Here is a 17,158-nt window from a genome sequence, read left to right on the forward strand (position 1 = left end):
AAAAGCCGTTTACACGACATAGATATTCAAGATCGGGGTGTTGTGGAATCTGAGGAAATATGTTTGTAACGGTTATCTGCACAGAAATTCAAAAAAATATATCAATTTCGTCTCAATGACATCTTTCAACTGTCAAAATCGAAATCGTCGTATCTGCGAATCGTCGTAACTCGAGGGGGTCGTAACTGTACATCCAAGAGAAGACAGATTCGCACAAATCGAACAGCGTCGTGTCTGTTTGTCTCGTTCGATGGCTGCCAGAGCACCACCTCAGAGTGCTGCTCTTTATTTGAAGCCGCCTGTTCACCACAAGATGCATAGATAGCCAGGTGTATAGATATGATAAGGTGAAGTTGTTCAGAGCTAATTGAAATTTATCGACTAGACTGAGCTGTGCCTTGAGTTTCGTTATTAAAATCGAGAAGAGCTGGAGAGGGGTATAGGAAATTGTAAGCGATTTGACATCCGTGATAGCTGTGATCTCTGTGATAGCATCTGCAAGCACGATAACAATTCACCTTCAAAATACATATACCTTAAACAAAGCCACCTTGTCATGCTCATACACCTTGGTGAGGATGCACCTTGCTTGCAAGTGAACTGAGGTTGACAGCAAGGTGTGTTTATTTAGAAGGTGAATTATTAGCGTATTGTTATTATTAGAGTATTGTTATGTCAAATCGCATACAATTTTCTATACCCCCCTCTTGCCCATCCCGATTTTACAGGGTTGCTCAAGCCAGCTCAACATCGTAACACTATTTCTCGAACACGTTAAACGATTGTCAACATCGTGCATACAATTCGAATCCGTAAACTCTTTTCGATTGGGTAACACTAGGTTTTGAACGCGTAAAATCCCAACTCGAATCTGAAAAATGTATAATGGGTGACAAGACAGCCAACATACATTTTCCAGATTCGAGTTGGGATTTTACGCGTTCAAAACCTAGTGTTACCAAATCGAAAAGAGTTTACGGATTCGAATTGTATGTGCGATGTTGACAATCGTTTAACGTGTTCGAAAAATAGTGTTACGATGTTGAGCTGGCTTGAAAACCCTGTATGTCAAGTCGTGAAATGTCAATTTGCTCTGAAGCATTTCACCTCCTAATATCCAAACACCTTGGTTGACAACTAGACGTTTTTGGCGGACTTCAAGTGGGCTGTGTCAAGTCGACACGCAACGAGCTGGTGTGCAAGTCAATTCGCGAGAATCAGCCCAGTAGGTCGCTATTGTTATAGTGTCATAAGCCGCAAAAAACTCAAACTCAAACGTGTGTTTGTATTAGATCTGCAGTAGAATTCGACCGAAACTGGTATGTAAAAGCAACTGCGTCATTTACAGTGTGTATTACCGCTTGCATTGTTGCATCATTTTCTCACTAGTGATCGTAGCGATGAACAATAAGCCGGAAAGCCGCCCATGGCCAGTTGCGCCGAAAAAAACCATACGGCTTCGTGTTCCCGGCCCCAGGGGCAAATGTTTCACCAACCGTCCCGAATGGGAAGAGCGGATGGCAGCTAAACAAATCAAGCCAAGACCACGTCGAAAGGTGTTCCGCATCAAAGAGCAAGCGAACATGCACGACAGCATCATTCAATATATGCGCAACAATGCCGAATCAGACGAAAGCGATGATGATGATGATTCTGGAACGTTGATTCCCGGTAATGATGTGTTGAATAGGTAAGTTAGATTCCTAGAAGGCTGTGTACTTTGCACACTCCTTTGCTCACGAGGGAGGCAGGGCTCATGTTTCAACGAAATTTGTGTGCTGTTTCGCAGTAGCATAGCATCAATCAATATCAGTGGAAGCCAGAAGGAAATTGGTCACAACAGCGGTGAAGCCATCAACGAGATCCAGGACTGTGAAACCGAACCGCACAATCAACACCTTGCAATCACTACAGCATCACTCAACCCGGAACATGCCATTTACACCGAACCAGGTGTAACGGACATACTGACACAGCGGCGGGGCAAGTCCACGGACTCGGTGCAGGTCCGCCGCCAAAACGATGGGCCGCCTGTTCCGGCATGTTTGGCATCATCTGCAGAGTACCTCGACGAAGAGATGTGTACAGTAACACCATTCCTTGAACTATTTGCGATGAGGTAAATGTGACTTCTTAGGTATCAATGCATGAAGTAGTGTGGTTTGTATTTATTTGTTATTTTGCAGCACAATCACATCGACCGAAACAGATGTCGATACAGGGGATGAAGAGGAGATGGATTATAGATACATTCGCAGTAGCTTCGCCTCACAAACAGCACTGGAGTGCTGGCTAAACGAACATGCACAGTGTTTCGAGGAAGCAAAACTTATGGCCTCGGCTATGGGCATTGACCGTATAGACGACAAACAACCGCACGAAGACGACGAACAGTATGAAGACGACGACACCCAGCATGATGATGACGAACGGCAGTATGTAGAAGACCCCCAGCCTACACCTGAAAGTAAAGCTTACCAGCAACAGGTCTTGGGTAGATTATGGGCATTGATGGCGCGCAACAACGGTCCACCAAAAGACAACTGTAAGGTGGACGACTCTTTCGATGCAGGTAATACATCAGCTTCAAACACAGACATTGAAGACGATGAAATACAGCGCAAAGATAGTGAACATCAGTATGATGACGACGAAATACATTACGAAGACAAAGAAAGTCAGTATGATGACGAAGACAAAGAAAATCAGTATGATGACAACGAAATACATTACGAAGACAACAACAACGAAGCCAGCGAGTATGAAGAAGTCTCCCAGGACGCAGCTGATTGGAAAGCCTACCAAAAACGAGCCTCACGTACGTTATCGACAATATACGAGGCACAATCGTTTGAGGAAGAGTACCTAAATCAGTATGTATGCAACTCCCTGTTGATACACCAAATGAAAGCTTACGAAGAACAGAAGGCACGCAGAATATTGACACTGCTACAGCGCATGGACGATCCACCCAACGAAGACTGTGAAGTTGAACACTCTTTCTATTTCAATAATGCATCAACTTCAAAAACTGGCAATGAAAGCTACGAACAGTACGTAGACGACGAACAACGTGACAAAGAACCACAGGCCATAACAGATGGGAATGATGACCAACGGCATGTAGCACATGGCTTATGCACACTGTTAGCGCGCAACAATGGTTCACCAACAGGCGACTGTGACAGTGAGGGCTGTTTCCGTGAAAATAATCGTTCAGACGACGACCAACAGTACGAAGAAGACCCCCTGCCCATTGAGCACTATTGGTATGAAAAGGACTCGTCCACTTCATTAAATCTGGGAAGCTCCGAAGCTGATATGTCAACCGAACAAACGAGAGATTCTGATAGTAATTTGGAGTAAGTGTGGTTCAATTGAAGAAGCATTAGCACAGGGTAACGTGGTACTAATATCATATTTTTGCACAGAGAACCGAGTGAGGATTCTTTCTTCGAATTTGAACCAGAAGCTTCGAAATCTCCGGTATGCGGCGATGCTGAGATGTCAATCCAACCACTGAAATATTCTGGAGGTGTTTTGAGGTAAGTTTCAAACATCCTCATTCGTCCTAAGGCCTTTGTATGTTTAGGATCCTGAATAGCCATCCTGTGTCGGCCGGAGTCTTCTGAAGTCATCAGGGGTCGGTCGGAGTCGACCAGAGTTGAATTCATTCAGAGTCGATCGGTGTAATTCTGATCAGGCATTTCATTTCGTCTTGTTTTTTCGTCTTTCAATTTGCGCGTGCACTTCGTATACAGGCCTTTGTTTCGAAGGCCTACTCCGGACGACTTCGACTCCAAACGACACCGAACGACACCGAACGACTCGGGACGACTCCGGACGACCCCGAACGTTTCCAGATGACTCCAAATCCGGGTGACTCCGGACGAATCCGGATAATGCTGGGCGGACCTACCTTCCGTAGTCGATTTCGAAATTATTGGAGTCGGATCGGAGTCGACTCCGGATTTTGCCAACTCATTACTAATCCTGACCCTTTTTAATTTGTTTCCATTCTGTGCGTACGGTTGATTTCAAGTCACGCTGCTCTACTACTAATCTGAAATAATTCCGGAGGTTATCAGCAGCATGACAAATTTTCCATTGTTAAGTACTATTTCCCTTTGCCTGATATGAATGTTTGTGATTTTTACTGCTTTATGTATGTATGTAGTAGACAGTCATTTAATTATGCTACTTGGGTTGGGTACAGCATTCGATGTGGCGGGCAGCATTGTTGCTTGCAAGATGTATGCATTTAACAGGCAGCACTATTATATTGCTACTCCTACAGTTGTTAGATAAATTTGTACGACAAATAATTATTCTTTTTGGCATATTCAGTACTTCTTCTGACACCACATCTCTTCATTATGATGTATCAACAATAGTTAATTTATTTTCATAATTGTTGGTCTTGTGTATTTCTTCAATTGTCCAAGTTTGAGTTTCGATTGTTCAAATGAAGAGAATAACAAACCTAGCGAAGAAGTGAAAATGTGTCGGTAATCTATTTAGTTTTAATTATATTTTTTTATCTTTCGCAGCAAATTCGTGCAGGATATACCCGATACTTTTTCTATCGCTGAAATTGATACTGATGCGGACGATGTCGAAGACAAATATGAATTGACTAAAAACGGGCTCGCGAAATGTTTTGTAGACTATTGGATTGGCAAGCAAGAACATTATAACATTGAGGCAAAAGCGTTGGAAAAGGCTCTGAGCGTTGAGCACGTAACCGACAAAGACTATGAAACAAACTATTCGCCAGCACCGGATCGCAATAATGATTGTACTGGAGCCGTTCCCCGACAGCATGCTGCGCCGAAGCGTCATGTCCAAACTGATCCCAAAGATGTTGCGGTAGTGGACGTTGCAATTAGCCACTGCAATAACACTCCAAAACCTAGCTTCCTCGACTGCTGTGATGTAGAGACACCGTGTCTGCCGAAGGTAACATATGGTAAAAATTACAAGCGGTAAGTGTAATGTTTTTAGGAGAAAAAATAGAAAATCTGGTTCCGTATTTTTTCGAAAAGTAATTACGTATGACATAATGACATGTGCTTTTGATATATCTACAGATCATACAAATCAGCAAAAGCTGTTAGAGATGCTAGCGATGACAAGCAGCAGCCTAAGCGCATGCTGATTAATGGCCATGTGATACTGGTCGAAGCAACTGACCCTAAGTGGAAAGCTTTGCCAAAACATCAAGCCGTAAAGAATGAACAGAAGCAGCCGATCAAGGCGAAGTCAAAGAAGGATGCTACCCAAAGGCGTACTCTGCACAAGAATGCTACCAAACAAACATCGAACAAGGCACCATATGTTAATGATTGGTCAAGGCATGGTTTATTTATCGTTTTCCTATCTCTTCCTTAATTTAACTAATCTTAATTATCACTTATATTAATATCAGGCCATCTATCCTAGAATGGCATTTCTAACCTCTAACCTCTAACCTAATTGTCGCAGACATCGAATCCAATTGTCTTTGCTGAAGTTGGATATTTTTTTCTTCTTTCTTCGATCATGATTAACTCTGAAATCTTTGCAAGTTATTGAACTTTTTGTTGTTGTTTTTATTTCGATTTTACAGCACATCTTTCTTACTTTCAACCACATCGCAGGGCAGAACCAGCAAATTCATCGATTACACTACCGCAGAGAAGGAAATGGATCGCGAAATTAATAGCTGGGGATATACAATGAATGCTACCGATTACATAAACGGCTTAGAACGGAGCCGGCAATCGCAGGTACCGATGCCGCCAACTGACGAATGTGCCAGAAAGCAGCGGGGCGATGATAGGCGGCTGGGAAATTTCATCCAAAATATGGGTGTACACAAATTCCCGATGGGGCACTTGCCCACAAACAAACAGCTGATCGCCAGCGATCCGTGCAAAGAGATCGTGGCGGGTTTGCGGATGCTCAGCACGCAGAACGCAAAGGACCGTGTCGATCCTAAACCTTCGGGCTTTTAAGAAGCGCGCACTCGTGACCGACAATCATCAATTGCGCGAAACGTATAATAATAGTAATAAGAGGATAAAATGTTTACGAAAAATCCGAACTTTTGTTGCGAACTCGAAAATGAATTACATAAAAATTGAAATAAAGCAGGCTTGTGCGATAAACGCTGCCTAACTATGTTTTCTCCCGACACAAATGCATTCTGCGGTTTTCCGTTTCTTAGAAAAAGATGGACAAACTGAGCGCGTCTCTTCAAAATGGACGTCTCCCTAAGCCGAATATTCGCTGGAGCTGCATATGCGATTTGGCTGCCTAGAACATCTAAGATGTGTTTTGGAATGGCAGTGAAAAAATAGACCAAAGATGCCCGAGGTTTCTTGAATGCTCCATGCTCATCGAGCTCCATGCTCTCAACGCACTCGCGAATACGACAGTTCAAATGAAATGTGGCCTAACAAAAAATGTTAATGTTTTAAATAAAATTGTTTACTGGTGTTAAAAACATTTTCATTAATCAAAATTACCTGTTTTAACATTGTTTTTGTTTTTTGGTTTGAACGTGTAACCGACAAAGTTCGTGGTGTTCGCGCACGCTGCAGGTTTGAACTAGACTTGGGTAAAATGATTCTTTTCGACGATTCGAGCGGGCTGGCTCTTTTGTTTACTGCGAATCACGAGCGAGCGGTGATTCGTCCGCTCGCGCTAACCATATGTTTAATTGGACAGGATATATAGGTGATATCTTTCGTGAGATATTGCTTAATGAATGCAGTTTGTTCTCGAATAATAGAGTTTAGAGATAATGGTGAGACAAATCAATAAACAAAAATACACATTTTTACATCTTCAATGGGACTAAGTAGGAAAACAATCACTATTGAGTTTTCATTTCATTAATTAATTGACAATAGCAATGATCAGCCAGGAAGAAATAACAAAATGTCACTCTGTGAACGAATGTTACGCAAATTATTATAATAGTGAGTCTTTAAGCAATAAGCAATTATAAAAGTGCGCTTGTAAGCCAGGCTGTTTTTATCTGTGTGTTTTGCACTTACGATGCGCTCGCGCTCTACGATGTTTTATTCGTGTGTTTCCAATAGGCATTTAAGTTGACGACAGTAGATTGTTATTTTTTTTATTTGAGTTTTAATTTTACTTAACCACAATAAAAATCATTTCTGTTTCACATGCAGCTATTTACATTTCGTGTTAGCCCGACAGTGTTATACATTTGGATTTTTTTTCTCGGGGCAACTAGTTTCAAATGATTTTTTATTTCTTTATGCGATCGGGCGTATCATATTTTTCTGGAATTAAGAGCGGCGAGCGCCTGTTCAGTAATTAGAGCGAGCGAACCTTATGATTCCCGCTCTTCTTGCCCATGTCTAGAGTGAACGCAACACGAACTTTGTCGGTTACACGTTCAAACCAAAAATCAAAAACTTCGTAAAAACAGGTGTGGTACTCAATAATAACACGTGTGGTTTGCTCGGTTGATAACTATCAAGTGATCTCTTTATTATCTGTTCGTACGCTCTGGGATGCTGTATGAGTTTTGATGGCACGACACCACTACTGATATCTAACGATCGCTGTCGTTAGTATCACACTACCACATCTCCCTTTGTCTTTGATATCGAAGTATCATAGCGTATAAAAGTTCATTTCTCTACATGTGGAATTCATTATTTCAATTACTCCCAAATATCTGCTTGCACGTTTATACTCCCGCTGCTATCTGATCTTCAGACTATCCCAATTGCTATTCCCTGGCTAAATATTTTCTTGTGGTTCTTCCTCATTTGTAAGATTATGCCATTTAATATATTTTACAAAGTCTTGAATTCCTAATGACCACCAGTTTTCAGTGTTTGCTACAGTAACCATTGAGCTGTTCTCATTTATTTCCTTCTTTTTCTTTGGCACAACAACAACCGTTGTCGGGAAAGGCCTGCCCCCATCCCTCAAATGAGCTTGACCTTTGGTAACCTATAAACCCACAGCGGGAAAGCCCGTCCCACTATGGACAGAGTCCACTCAGGATTGAAGCCATGACGGACACGTTGCGAAGTCGTGCGAGTGAACTACTGTATCACAAAACCAGTCCCCGTTATCCTTTCCATTACCTACTTCCCTTCATCCTTAACTCTCCCTCTTCCTCTCCCTTTCCTTTCCCTTTTTTATTTTTTATTTTTTTTTTATTTTGTCCTAATCATCTCAGCCTCTTTTCCTGGCTGTCACTCTGCCGGCTATTTCCTATCTTTCGCCTCTCTATGATTGATTTACTAACGGATATCCTTACGGCTGTCGACCATACGGATAAATCCATCGACTTATGTTAGTAACTCATCTGTTTTTTTTTCCTGATACCTACAGCTGTCGGGGGCGGGCGCGTACCGTGGAATGGGCGCGCGCGCCGCCTACAAACCTATCTTTTTATAACTGGTCCAGTATTAAAAGAATCGACGTTGCCCTGCGGCCTTTTAAATGCATTCCGATTAAAAGAATGTCTTTTATTAAGATTCTCACTTGTCGATGCAATTGAAGTAGACCGGCACACCACACCAGCTCTGTTTTCCCAAAATTACATTTCTATCCATGTGCTTGGACGCGAACCAAAAACTTATCAATTGACTCATCCGGTTCAGGTTTCATATTCCAAAAAAGAAATCTTTCATGTGCCTCATCCCAAACGTCCAAAACGCGATGAATGGGTAAAACTATGGACCTGAGATGGGGCCCTATCTCAGTACCCAAACTGGTACCCAAAGGCAGACAATTTTGGACTTATTTTTTTAGAGAGAGCTAAAAGCTGATTCCTCCCCCTCTTCTCCACTTCTCTCTAGAATTCCATTTGTATGAGTTCTAGGAGAAGGAGAAAGGGAAGGAGATGAGAAGTAAGTGAATTAAAGTTGATGAGGGAGAGGGGAGGGACACATTCACCAGTCACCGCCAATATCGAGAATTTGACATTAGCCGGTGGTGTTTGGTTCATCGGCGTTCCGTGTGGACCACGGATGCTTAATGGAAATGCTCTGTATATTTCCGTACAGTATCTCATTGCGGCGGAACCTTACAAATGTTATTGCGCGGTCGAATCAGGAATCGCGCATCGGATCGATGGAAGAAGGGAGTACGAACGAGGGGTGAGAAGAGGAAGCACAGAGAAAAACGCTACACATTCACTCATACATTCTTACAGCAGCAGGCAATTCGCGAGAACATGAAATCGGGAGAGTATATTTTAACGCTCGCGAATGAGTGCAAGCAGGTGCGGTATAGAAGATAGAGCAAGACAGCCCAGTTTTTGTTCAAGCTAGGTCCAAAATGTTTCCTTGGGTTTTTTTCCGATAATTTTTTCCAGTACCTTGACCTTTGCTCTTCCACTGTGTGCACACTCTCGCTGGATCAAATGCTCATTCGACGCCCTTTCTTCTTGCTTATTCCCGATTACTTTTGCTTACCAGACGCATTTTTTTTCTCTCTGCTTACTAGACGCAGTTTTTTTTCGGCGCTCTCTATCTTCGAACCGATACTTATTTTTTTCATTATTTTTTTTAATATTTTTTTTTATTATAATTTTTTTTTTTGCACGTCCTCCGACGCATCAGGTGCTTACTAGACGCACTTTTACTTTTTCTCTTTTTTCTACACACTATTTTTTTCCACTTTACTCACGAAGGGTGACGTTTTTTTTCCCACGTTTTATTTTTTTTCACCTCGCTTACTCCTATGCAATCACGTCGTCATCTCTTCGCCACAAAATTTAATTATCCATGGGGTTTATTTGCTTGTATATACGCTTTGTCCAGCCTATTGTTCTGCTCACAAATGCGATCCGCCGGTTTTTTTCCACACCTCACATTACGCTCATATGCGATCACTTTTACACCATGTGTCCTGTGTGTGCTTTATCTCATCGCATTTGAACTCGTTTGCACTGAACTCTTTTTTTTCTTCTCAATAGAAAAAAAATCCCATCCTCGTCGCCAGTTTGTGGTACTCAATAATAACACGTGTGGTTTGCTCGGTTGATAACTATCAAGTGATCTCTTTATTATCTGTTCGTACGCTCTGGGATGCTGTATGAGTTTTGATGGCACGACACCACTACTGATATCTAACGATCGCTGTCGTTAGTATCACACTACCACAACAGGTAATTTTGAATTGTTTTGATCAATGAAAATGTTTGCAACACTGGTAAACAATTTTATGTAACACATATCAACATTTTTGGTTAGACCACAACACTGATTTTCATTCATAAATTTGGTAAAGAACTAACGATCAAAAGTAGCTCAATTTTGCAAACAGATACAAAGGTACAGTAAATTGTTCTGGTCACCCTGCTGCAAGGGCAGGCAAACAGGTTGACTTGTGTCACTTGTGAACAAATGTGAACGGCTGTGTAATTCTCGGTGTGTTTTATTTTATTCATCGTTTGTTTGTTCAACCGTCCCTAAACGTATCTAATAAATAGTTTGTAAAATATCGTGCCACCAGTGTTGTGCAGTGTATTAGCAAATCTTTCCAGTAAACAGCATTTTTTCCGTCCGCGAGCGCGATAATATCGGAAAGAGCCCGCTAAAACCGGTGTATCGGAATGCTTTCGTTGCGTGCGTAGCGGGGTAACGGCAAAAGAACGGTTACTATGGCAACGCACCGGTTGTAAACAAAGGAGGCCAGTGCGGCCGAAAAGAAACTGATCGCTACCAAATCCGTCGCCCCTTGGCGTAGGCTTGGCTGTGTCTAATATAATCGCAACCGATTGCTCTGTCCCAGCATAGAGTAGACGAGGGACAACAAAAACGTAACTAAAAATGGACGAGCACGATTACCGGAGCGTGATTATCTACCATGCCCGAAATCGGTACTACTACACGATGCAGCGATCGGCGCTGGAAGCGATGGCCAAGTACACGAACGAGGTGAGCTTCCGCTTCCTGAACGGGCTCGCCCTGATACTGGACGGCTTCCGGCTGCAGGAGGGCATCCGCGAGCTGAACCAGCTGCGCAGCGAGCCGGACCTCGGCATGGCGGTGACGCTCTGCCTGATGTACACGCACAAACGGTGCCACGTCGTGGACAAGGAGGAGCTGATCAGCCTGGACGGGCAGCTGAAGGAGGAGCGCAAGCGGCTCACCGCCCAGTCGGCCTACTACGCCGCCCTGTTTCTGCACCTGAGCGGCAAAACGGAGAAGGCGAAGGAGTACGCGGACAAGGCGCTGCGGCTGGCGCCGAACCACGCGGACATGCTGTCGCTCAAGGGCTGGTGCGAGCTGCAGCTCGGCCGCACGACCAACCAAACGCTGGAGCTGTTCGGGCGGGCCCTCGAGCTGGGCGGCAAGCAGTTGGACGCGTACCTCGGCCAGGTGCGGTTCTACCAGCTGAACAACGATTTCGATGCGGCCACCGCAGTGCTGAACCAGGTGGCGGTCGGCTTCCCGACCGTCATCATACCGCTGGTGGAGAAGATGAAGACGCACCTGGCGAACTGGCACTGGGAGCACACGGCCGAGCTGGCGAACCGCATCCTGGCGGAGAAGCCGGCCAGCCTGGAAGCGCTCACGGTCAAGATCATGGTGCTGATCGTGAAGGAGGGCAACTGTGGGGCGGGCGCCAGCGCCCTGCAGTACCTCGCCAGCTCGGTGGAGAAGATCGAGCCCGGCAACGGGGAGCTGTTCCTGCAGCTCGGCCAGCTGTACTCGGTGGTGTGCGGGCGGGACGCGGGCGTGCTGGCGGAAACGTTCAAGCTGGTCGAGCGGGCGGTCAAGCTGAAGGGCTCGAACGCGGACTACCTGACCGAGCTGGGCTACCAGGCGATCCTGCAGCGGCGGTACCGGGAGGCGGTGGCCCACTTCAAGACCGCCACCAAGGTGAACGACAGCTCGATTCGCACGCTGTGCGGGCTGACGCTCTGCCAGCTGCTCGAGAGCGGCGTGTCGGACCAGGTGAAGCAGCAGCTCGAGTTCCTGGCCGAGATACAGGGCCGCACGCCGAACCCGCTGCTGCTGTACATGACCGCGAAGCTGCATGCGGACAGCGACCCGGCCAAGGCGACCGAGCTGCTGCTGGCCGCCTCGGAGGCGCACTTCAAAAACCTCAAAGCCGTCCCGTACGGTCCTGAGTATCTGCGGCTGTTCAATCCGGACTTTCTGCTGCAGCTGGTGCACGAGCTGCTGGCGCACTCGCCCGTCAAGGGCATCCTGTCGGTGGACACGCAGCACGCCACGCCGGGCGAGCTGCAGCAGCATCCGGTGCTGCTGCAGGCGGCCAACCTGCTCGAGTCGGTCGTGAAAGCCTGCCCGGGCCTGGTCGAGGCCGTCTATCTGCTGGCGGTGGTGCAGCGGCTCGGCGGCGAGGTGGCGCTCGCGACCGCCACGCTAAACCGCATCCTGCAGGAGCTTGATTCGGGCTACTCGCACGCGCACCTGCTGCTGGCCGAGGTGCACATCGAGCAGAAGCAGTACCAGCGGGCGGCCCAGAGCCTCGAGATATGCCTCAGCCACAGCTTCAAGGTGCGGGAGAACCCGATGTACCATCTGCTGTACGGCATGATACAGAAGCACCAGCAGCAGTACGAGGACGCGCTCAAGAGCTTCACTGCGGCGATGGGACTGTGTGGCATCAGTGCGACGGTCGGCGGCGGCGGCACGCCGCTGACCGCTTCCACCCCAGCGAAAGCTGCTGCTGGCCCCGACGGCCAGCAGCTCAACATAGCGGATCGGCTCACGCTCTACCTGGAGGTGATTGAGACGCAGCAAAAGCTCAACCAGCACACGGAGGCGCTGAAACTGCTCGAGCTGGTGTCGGCCGAATTCGGCGGCACGTCCGAGGAGGGTCGGCTGGTGCTGGCGATGGCGGACTTTTACCTGCAGCAGGGCAACCAGACCAAGGCGATCGAGCTGCTGAAGCGCATGCAACCGAACCAGCCGTACTACGTGCAGGCGAAAACGAAGATGGCCTACATCTATCTGCACCAGCGCAAGGATCGGCTCGCGTTTTCCCAGTGCTTCCGCGAGCTGGTTGCCAACTGTCCGAGCGCGTCGAGCTACCTGATGCTGGGCGATGCGTACATGTCCATCCAGGAGCCGGACGACGCGATCAAGGCGTACCGGGAGGCGATCCGGCAGAGCCCGCACGATGCGCTGCTCGCGAGCAAGCTCGGCCGGGCGTACGTGCGCACACACCAGTACCAGAAGGCGATCGCCTACTACCAGGAGGCGATACTGCACCCGGAAAACTATCCGCTCAAGCTCGATCTGGCCGAGCTGTACCTGAAGCTGAAGCAGTACCAGAACGCCGAACAGACGCTGGCCGATGAGCTCAACAGTCGTGTCAGGTAGGATCGATATGTGTGTTTTTTCCATTTTTTCCGATTTCGATTCCGGAGTCGATTGCGCAGCCGATTTCCGAGCCGATTCCGGAGTCAAATCCGGAATCTATTCCAGGATCGATTTGCACTTTTCCCATATACTCAGATTTAAAATCAGCAAACAACATATATTCTACTCAGCTATGCTATAAAAATTCCCGATTATTGAGGAGAGCACATTGCGTACCCAATGTTAAAGAACGTTCGATTCTATATGTATTTTTTTTTCTTTATATCCACAATAAACATCTCTACTACTACTACTACTATTCCAGGATCGGAATCGGCTCCGGAATCACTCCAGAAATGGAATTAGCTCCGGAATGAGATACAGTTCTTGAATTGACTTAAGAAGATTCAGAAGCGAAATTAGTCTGGGAATCTCCATGAGAATGGATCGTTTGCAAGTAAATTTAGGTTCTTTGCAGTTCTTTAGCCTATTCTTATGGAGATGTCGAAATCGACAACGCTTAGAAGCCAATTCTGATTTCGGAGCCAATTCCGATTACCAAACCGATTGTGGAACCAATTTCTGAGCAGATTCCGATTCCAGAGCCGATTCCGATGTTGGAATCGATTCCGATTCCGGAGTCGATTTCGATTCCGGAGTCGATTCCGATTCCGTAGCCGATTCCGGAGCCGATTCCGGAGTTGACCCCAGACCCGATTTTGGAGTTGACTCCGGAGCCGATTCCGATTCCGAAGCCGATTCCGATTCTGAAGCCGATTCCGATTTCGAAGCCGACTTCGATTCCAGAGGCGGTTCCAGAACCAAATCCGGAGCCGATTCCGGAAACTGATTCTGGAGCCGATTCCGGTTCCTCTCTCTCACTATCTCTCTCTATCTCTTTCTCGATTGTACAGCGATTCGGACGAGCTGTCGGCGTTGCAGGTGCGCACCAAGCAGTATCTGCTGCTGGCTCGCATCCGCGAAAAGGCCGGCCAGCTGAATGCGTCGCTCCAGACGCTGAAGGAGGCGCGGGAAAACCAGCTGAAGGTGCAGCATCGGCTGCTGCTCGACCAGACGGCGGCCGGGCTGCCGGGCGAGCAGCACAAGATGCTGGCCCGGATCTGCGTGCTGATGGCGGAGCAGTCGCAGGCGATACGGGACAACGAGCAGATGATACAGCACTACCGGGAGGCGCTCAAGTATACGCCGAACGATACCGGCGTGCTGGCGGCCCTCGCCCGCATCTACATGCAGCTGAACCGGATGGACGAGTGTCAGGCCACGTGCGTCCAGATCGTGCAGCTCGACCCGAACAACGAGGTGGCACTGGTGATGATGGCCGACCTGTCCTTCCGCCGGATGGACTTTGAAAACGCGGCCTACCACTTCTCGCAGCTGCTGCTCTACCAGCCCACCTACTGGACGGCGCTGGCCCGGCTGATCGAGGTGCTGCGGCGCAGCGGCACGCTGGTCGAGGCGGTCACCTTTCTGCAGCGGGCCGAGGAGGAAGCGACCCGGTCGGACGGTGAGGCGGGCCTGAGCTACTGCAAGGGGCTGTGCGAGTGGTACCGCGGCAATCCGAACAGTGCGCTGCGCCTGTTCAACTACTGCCGGCGGAACGAGGAGTGGGGCCAGCAGGCGATTTACAACATGATCGAGATCTGTCTCAACCCGGACGGCGACCTGCCGACCGAAGGGTCCGTCATCGACATCGGGGCGGACGATCTCGAGATAAAGGATTCGCGCGCGATGGCACTGCGCACCGCCGAACGGCTGCTGAACGAGCTGAAGCCCCGGCCGGGCGTACTGGACAACGAGGCGCTCAACCATCGGCTGCTGGAAAACTTTCTGCTGGTCGCGTCCCGCCACAAGCACAACGTCGAGCAGGCGCTGCAGAACTTCACCGCCATCGCGTCCCAGGACGAGTACATCGGCGCGATCTACGGCATGGCGGTGACGCACGTCATACTGAAGCAGGGCCAGCGGGCGAAGAACCAGCTCAAGCGGGTGGCGAAAAACGCGTGGACGTTCGAGGAGGCCGAGTATCTGGAGAAGTGCTGGCTGCTGCTCGCCGACCTGTACAACCAGGCGGGCAAGTACGAGCTGGCGACCGATCTGCTGAAGCGCGTGCTGCAGCACAACAAGTCGTGCATGAAGGCGTACGAGCTGTGCGGTATCGCGTTCGAGAAGGAGCAAAACTATCGGGCCGCCGCACTGTACTACGACAGCGCGTGGCGGTACTGCGGGAAGTCGAAGCCGAACGTCGGCTACAAGCTCGCGTTCAACTACATGAAGAACAAGCGGTACGCGGACGCGATCGACATCTGCCAGCAGGTGCTGAAGCTGCATCCCGAGTACCCGTCGATACGGAAAGACATTTTGGAGAAGTGCCGCAACAATCTGAAGGTGTGAAGGAGGGCAAACGCCACTGCAAGGAGTTGATATACACAGAAAAGGATGGCATGTATACGTGATCTCAAGCGAGCTAGGGCATTGGCAAACATTGGCAGAGCGAAGGATCATTTTTAACATTCCCAACATCGCACAATTTCACAAACGAAGACATTTATACACCCACCAAGTGCACTTCCTGTTTTGGTACATTGTGTAGCACACATTTTTAGGCAATAATATTTATTCACCTGCATATGGCAGTTTAAACCATCGAAGGCGTTCGCTTTCATTTGAAGAAAGAAATACCAAATGGGGACAGCGTTGCAAGTACGTATTTTATTTATATTAAGTTCTTTCACAAACGATCGGCTGTATATTGTAGGGCAACAGCTTATCGCGTACGCTGCGTCCAGTTGGTAAAATAATGCCTTAATTTTCGTTTCACCTACTCACACGCATATTTAACGGCCTGTATCAGTAAACGTTTTTCTAAGCCATCCTTTTCTTAATTTATTGTACCCATAATTTAAATTATACAGTTTGCAGAACGAAATAACTACATCGAGATTCAGAAACAATTGTTTAAATTTTCACTTTACTCACTTCAAATTATCTTCTTCTTCTTCATTTTACTATTCGTTTTCGCACTGGCATATCTACCTAGGGTGGCCTTGCAAGTTTCTTAAACTTAGTGGTATAATTTACCGGGATAGTGAGAAACGCTCGCTTCATTCAGATAGCCCCGAACTTAACAACCTTTGACAAACTAAGTACATTTTACAATATTCACAGACAGAGCTATGATATTATTATTAATAGATTGATTTATTTGTTCATTTTTAACCTACATGTTTATACTTTGGTTTAGTTGTGTATTCATAATCATTTGATTTATTCATTAATGTATTTTTTAGGTAATTGGGTAATTTGCTCGAGTTGTCTTCTATTACATTCGTCGTGAATTTTCTTAATATTACAATAATTTTGTTGCATTTGGAAAAGAAAAATGAGACATTTTTGCGCTTAAGATGGTGGCAAACGAGGCATATCAGTTTTTACCAATAACAGATTGTGAAATAGTCTCACAACTTTTGACGTTGATAACCATGACCATCTATAGAGAATTTAGTTGTTAAAAACAGTAGAACAATGAACTAGTGATATGCTGTATGGAGCGCACCCACGACTTCGATCCGACTCCGACTATTGTTAGTCCGATTCCGACTCTGGCAATATGAAACCACTAGATCCGCCCGGAGTCGGAGTGGTCCGGAGTAGTTCAGAGTCGTCTGGAGTCGCCCGGAGTCGTCCTGAGTCGTCCGAAGTCGCCCGGAGTCGTTCGGAATCATCCGAAGTCGTTCGGAGTCGTTCGGAGTTGTTCGGAGTCGTCGGAGTTGTCCAAAGTTGTCTGGAGTCGTTCGGAATCGGAGTTGGTCGGAGTCAACAGG

At 47.1% G+C, this 17,158-nt stretch overlaps 2 protein-coding genes across 3 annotated transcripts; both read left to right on the plus strand.

The window, feature by feature from the left end:
• Nucleotides 1-1,154: 1,154 nt before the first annotated feature.
• LOC120906613 lies at nucleotides 1,155-6,475 on the plus strand. Of its 2 annotated transcripts, none has more exons than XM_040318411.1 (8): nucleotides 1,155-1,319; nucleotides 1,390-1,690; nucleotides 1,790-2,119; nucleotides 2,187-3,362; nucleotides 3,432-3,545; nucleotides 4,551-4,985; nucleotides 5,091-5,354; nucleotides 5,609-6,475. In XM_040318411.1, the coding sequence occupies exons 2-8, from the start codon at nucleotides 1,401-1,403 to the stop codon at nucleotides 5,994-5,996; spliced, it is 2,997 nt and encodes a 998-aa protein (XP_040174345.1). In that variant the 5' UTR covers nucleotides 1,155-1,319; nucleotides 1,390-1,400; the 3' UTR covers nucleotides 5,997-6,475. The 2 variants fall into 2 exon arrangements, with proteins under 2 accessions (XP_040174345.1, XP_040174346.1); XM_040318412.1 differs by having other exon boundaries at nucleotides 1,793-2,119.
• A 3,914-nt stretch (nucleotides 6,476-10,389) lies between these two features.
• LOC120906595 (tetratricopeptide repeat protein 21B-like) lies at nucleotides 10,390-15,980 on the plus strand. Its single transcript, XM_040318383.1, has 2 exons — nucleotides 10,390-13,333; nucleotides 14,231-15,980. The coding sequence occupies exons 1-2, from the start codon at nucleotides 10,812-10,814 to the stop codon at nucleotides 15,726-15,728; spliced, it is 4,020 nt and encodes a 1,339-aa protein (XP_040174317.1). The 5' UTR covers nucleotides 10,390-10,811; the 3' UTR covers nucleotides 15,729-15,980.
• Nucleotides 15,981-17,158: the final 1,178 nt, after the last annotated feature.

Source organism: Anopheles arabiensis, chromosome X (assembly GCF_016920715.1).
Source record: "Anopheles arabiensis isolate DONGOLA chromosome X, AaraD3, whole genome shotgun sequence".
In the NCBI taxonomy this organism is placed as follows: domain Eukaryota; kingdom Metazoa; phylum Arthropoda; class Insecta; order Diptera; family Culicidae; genus Anopheles; species Anopheles arabiensis.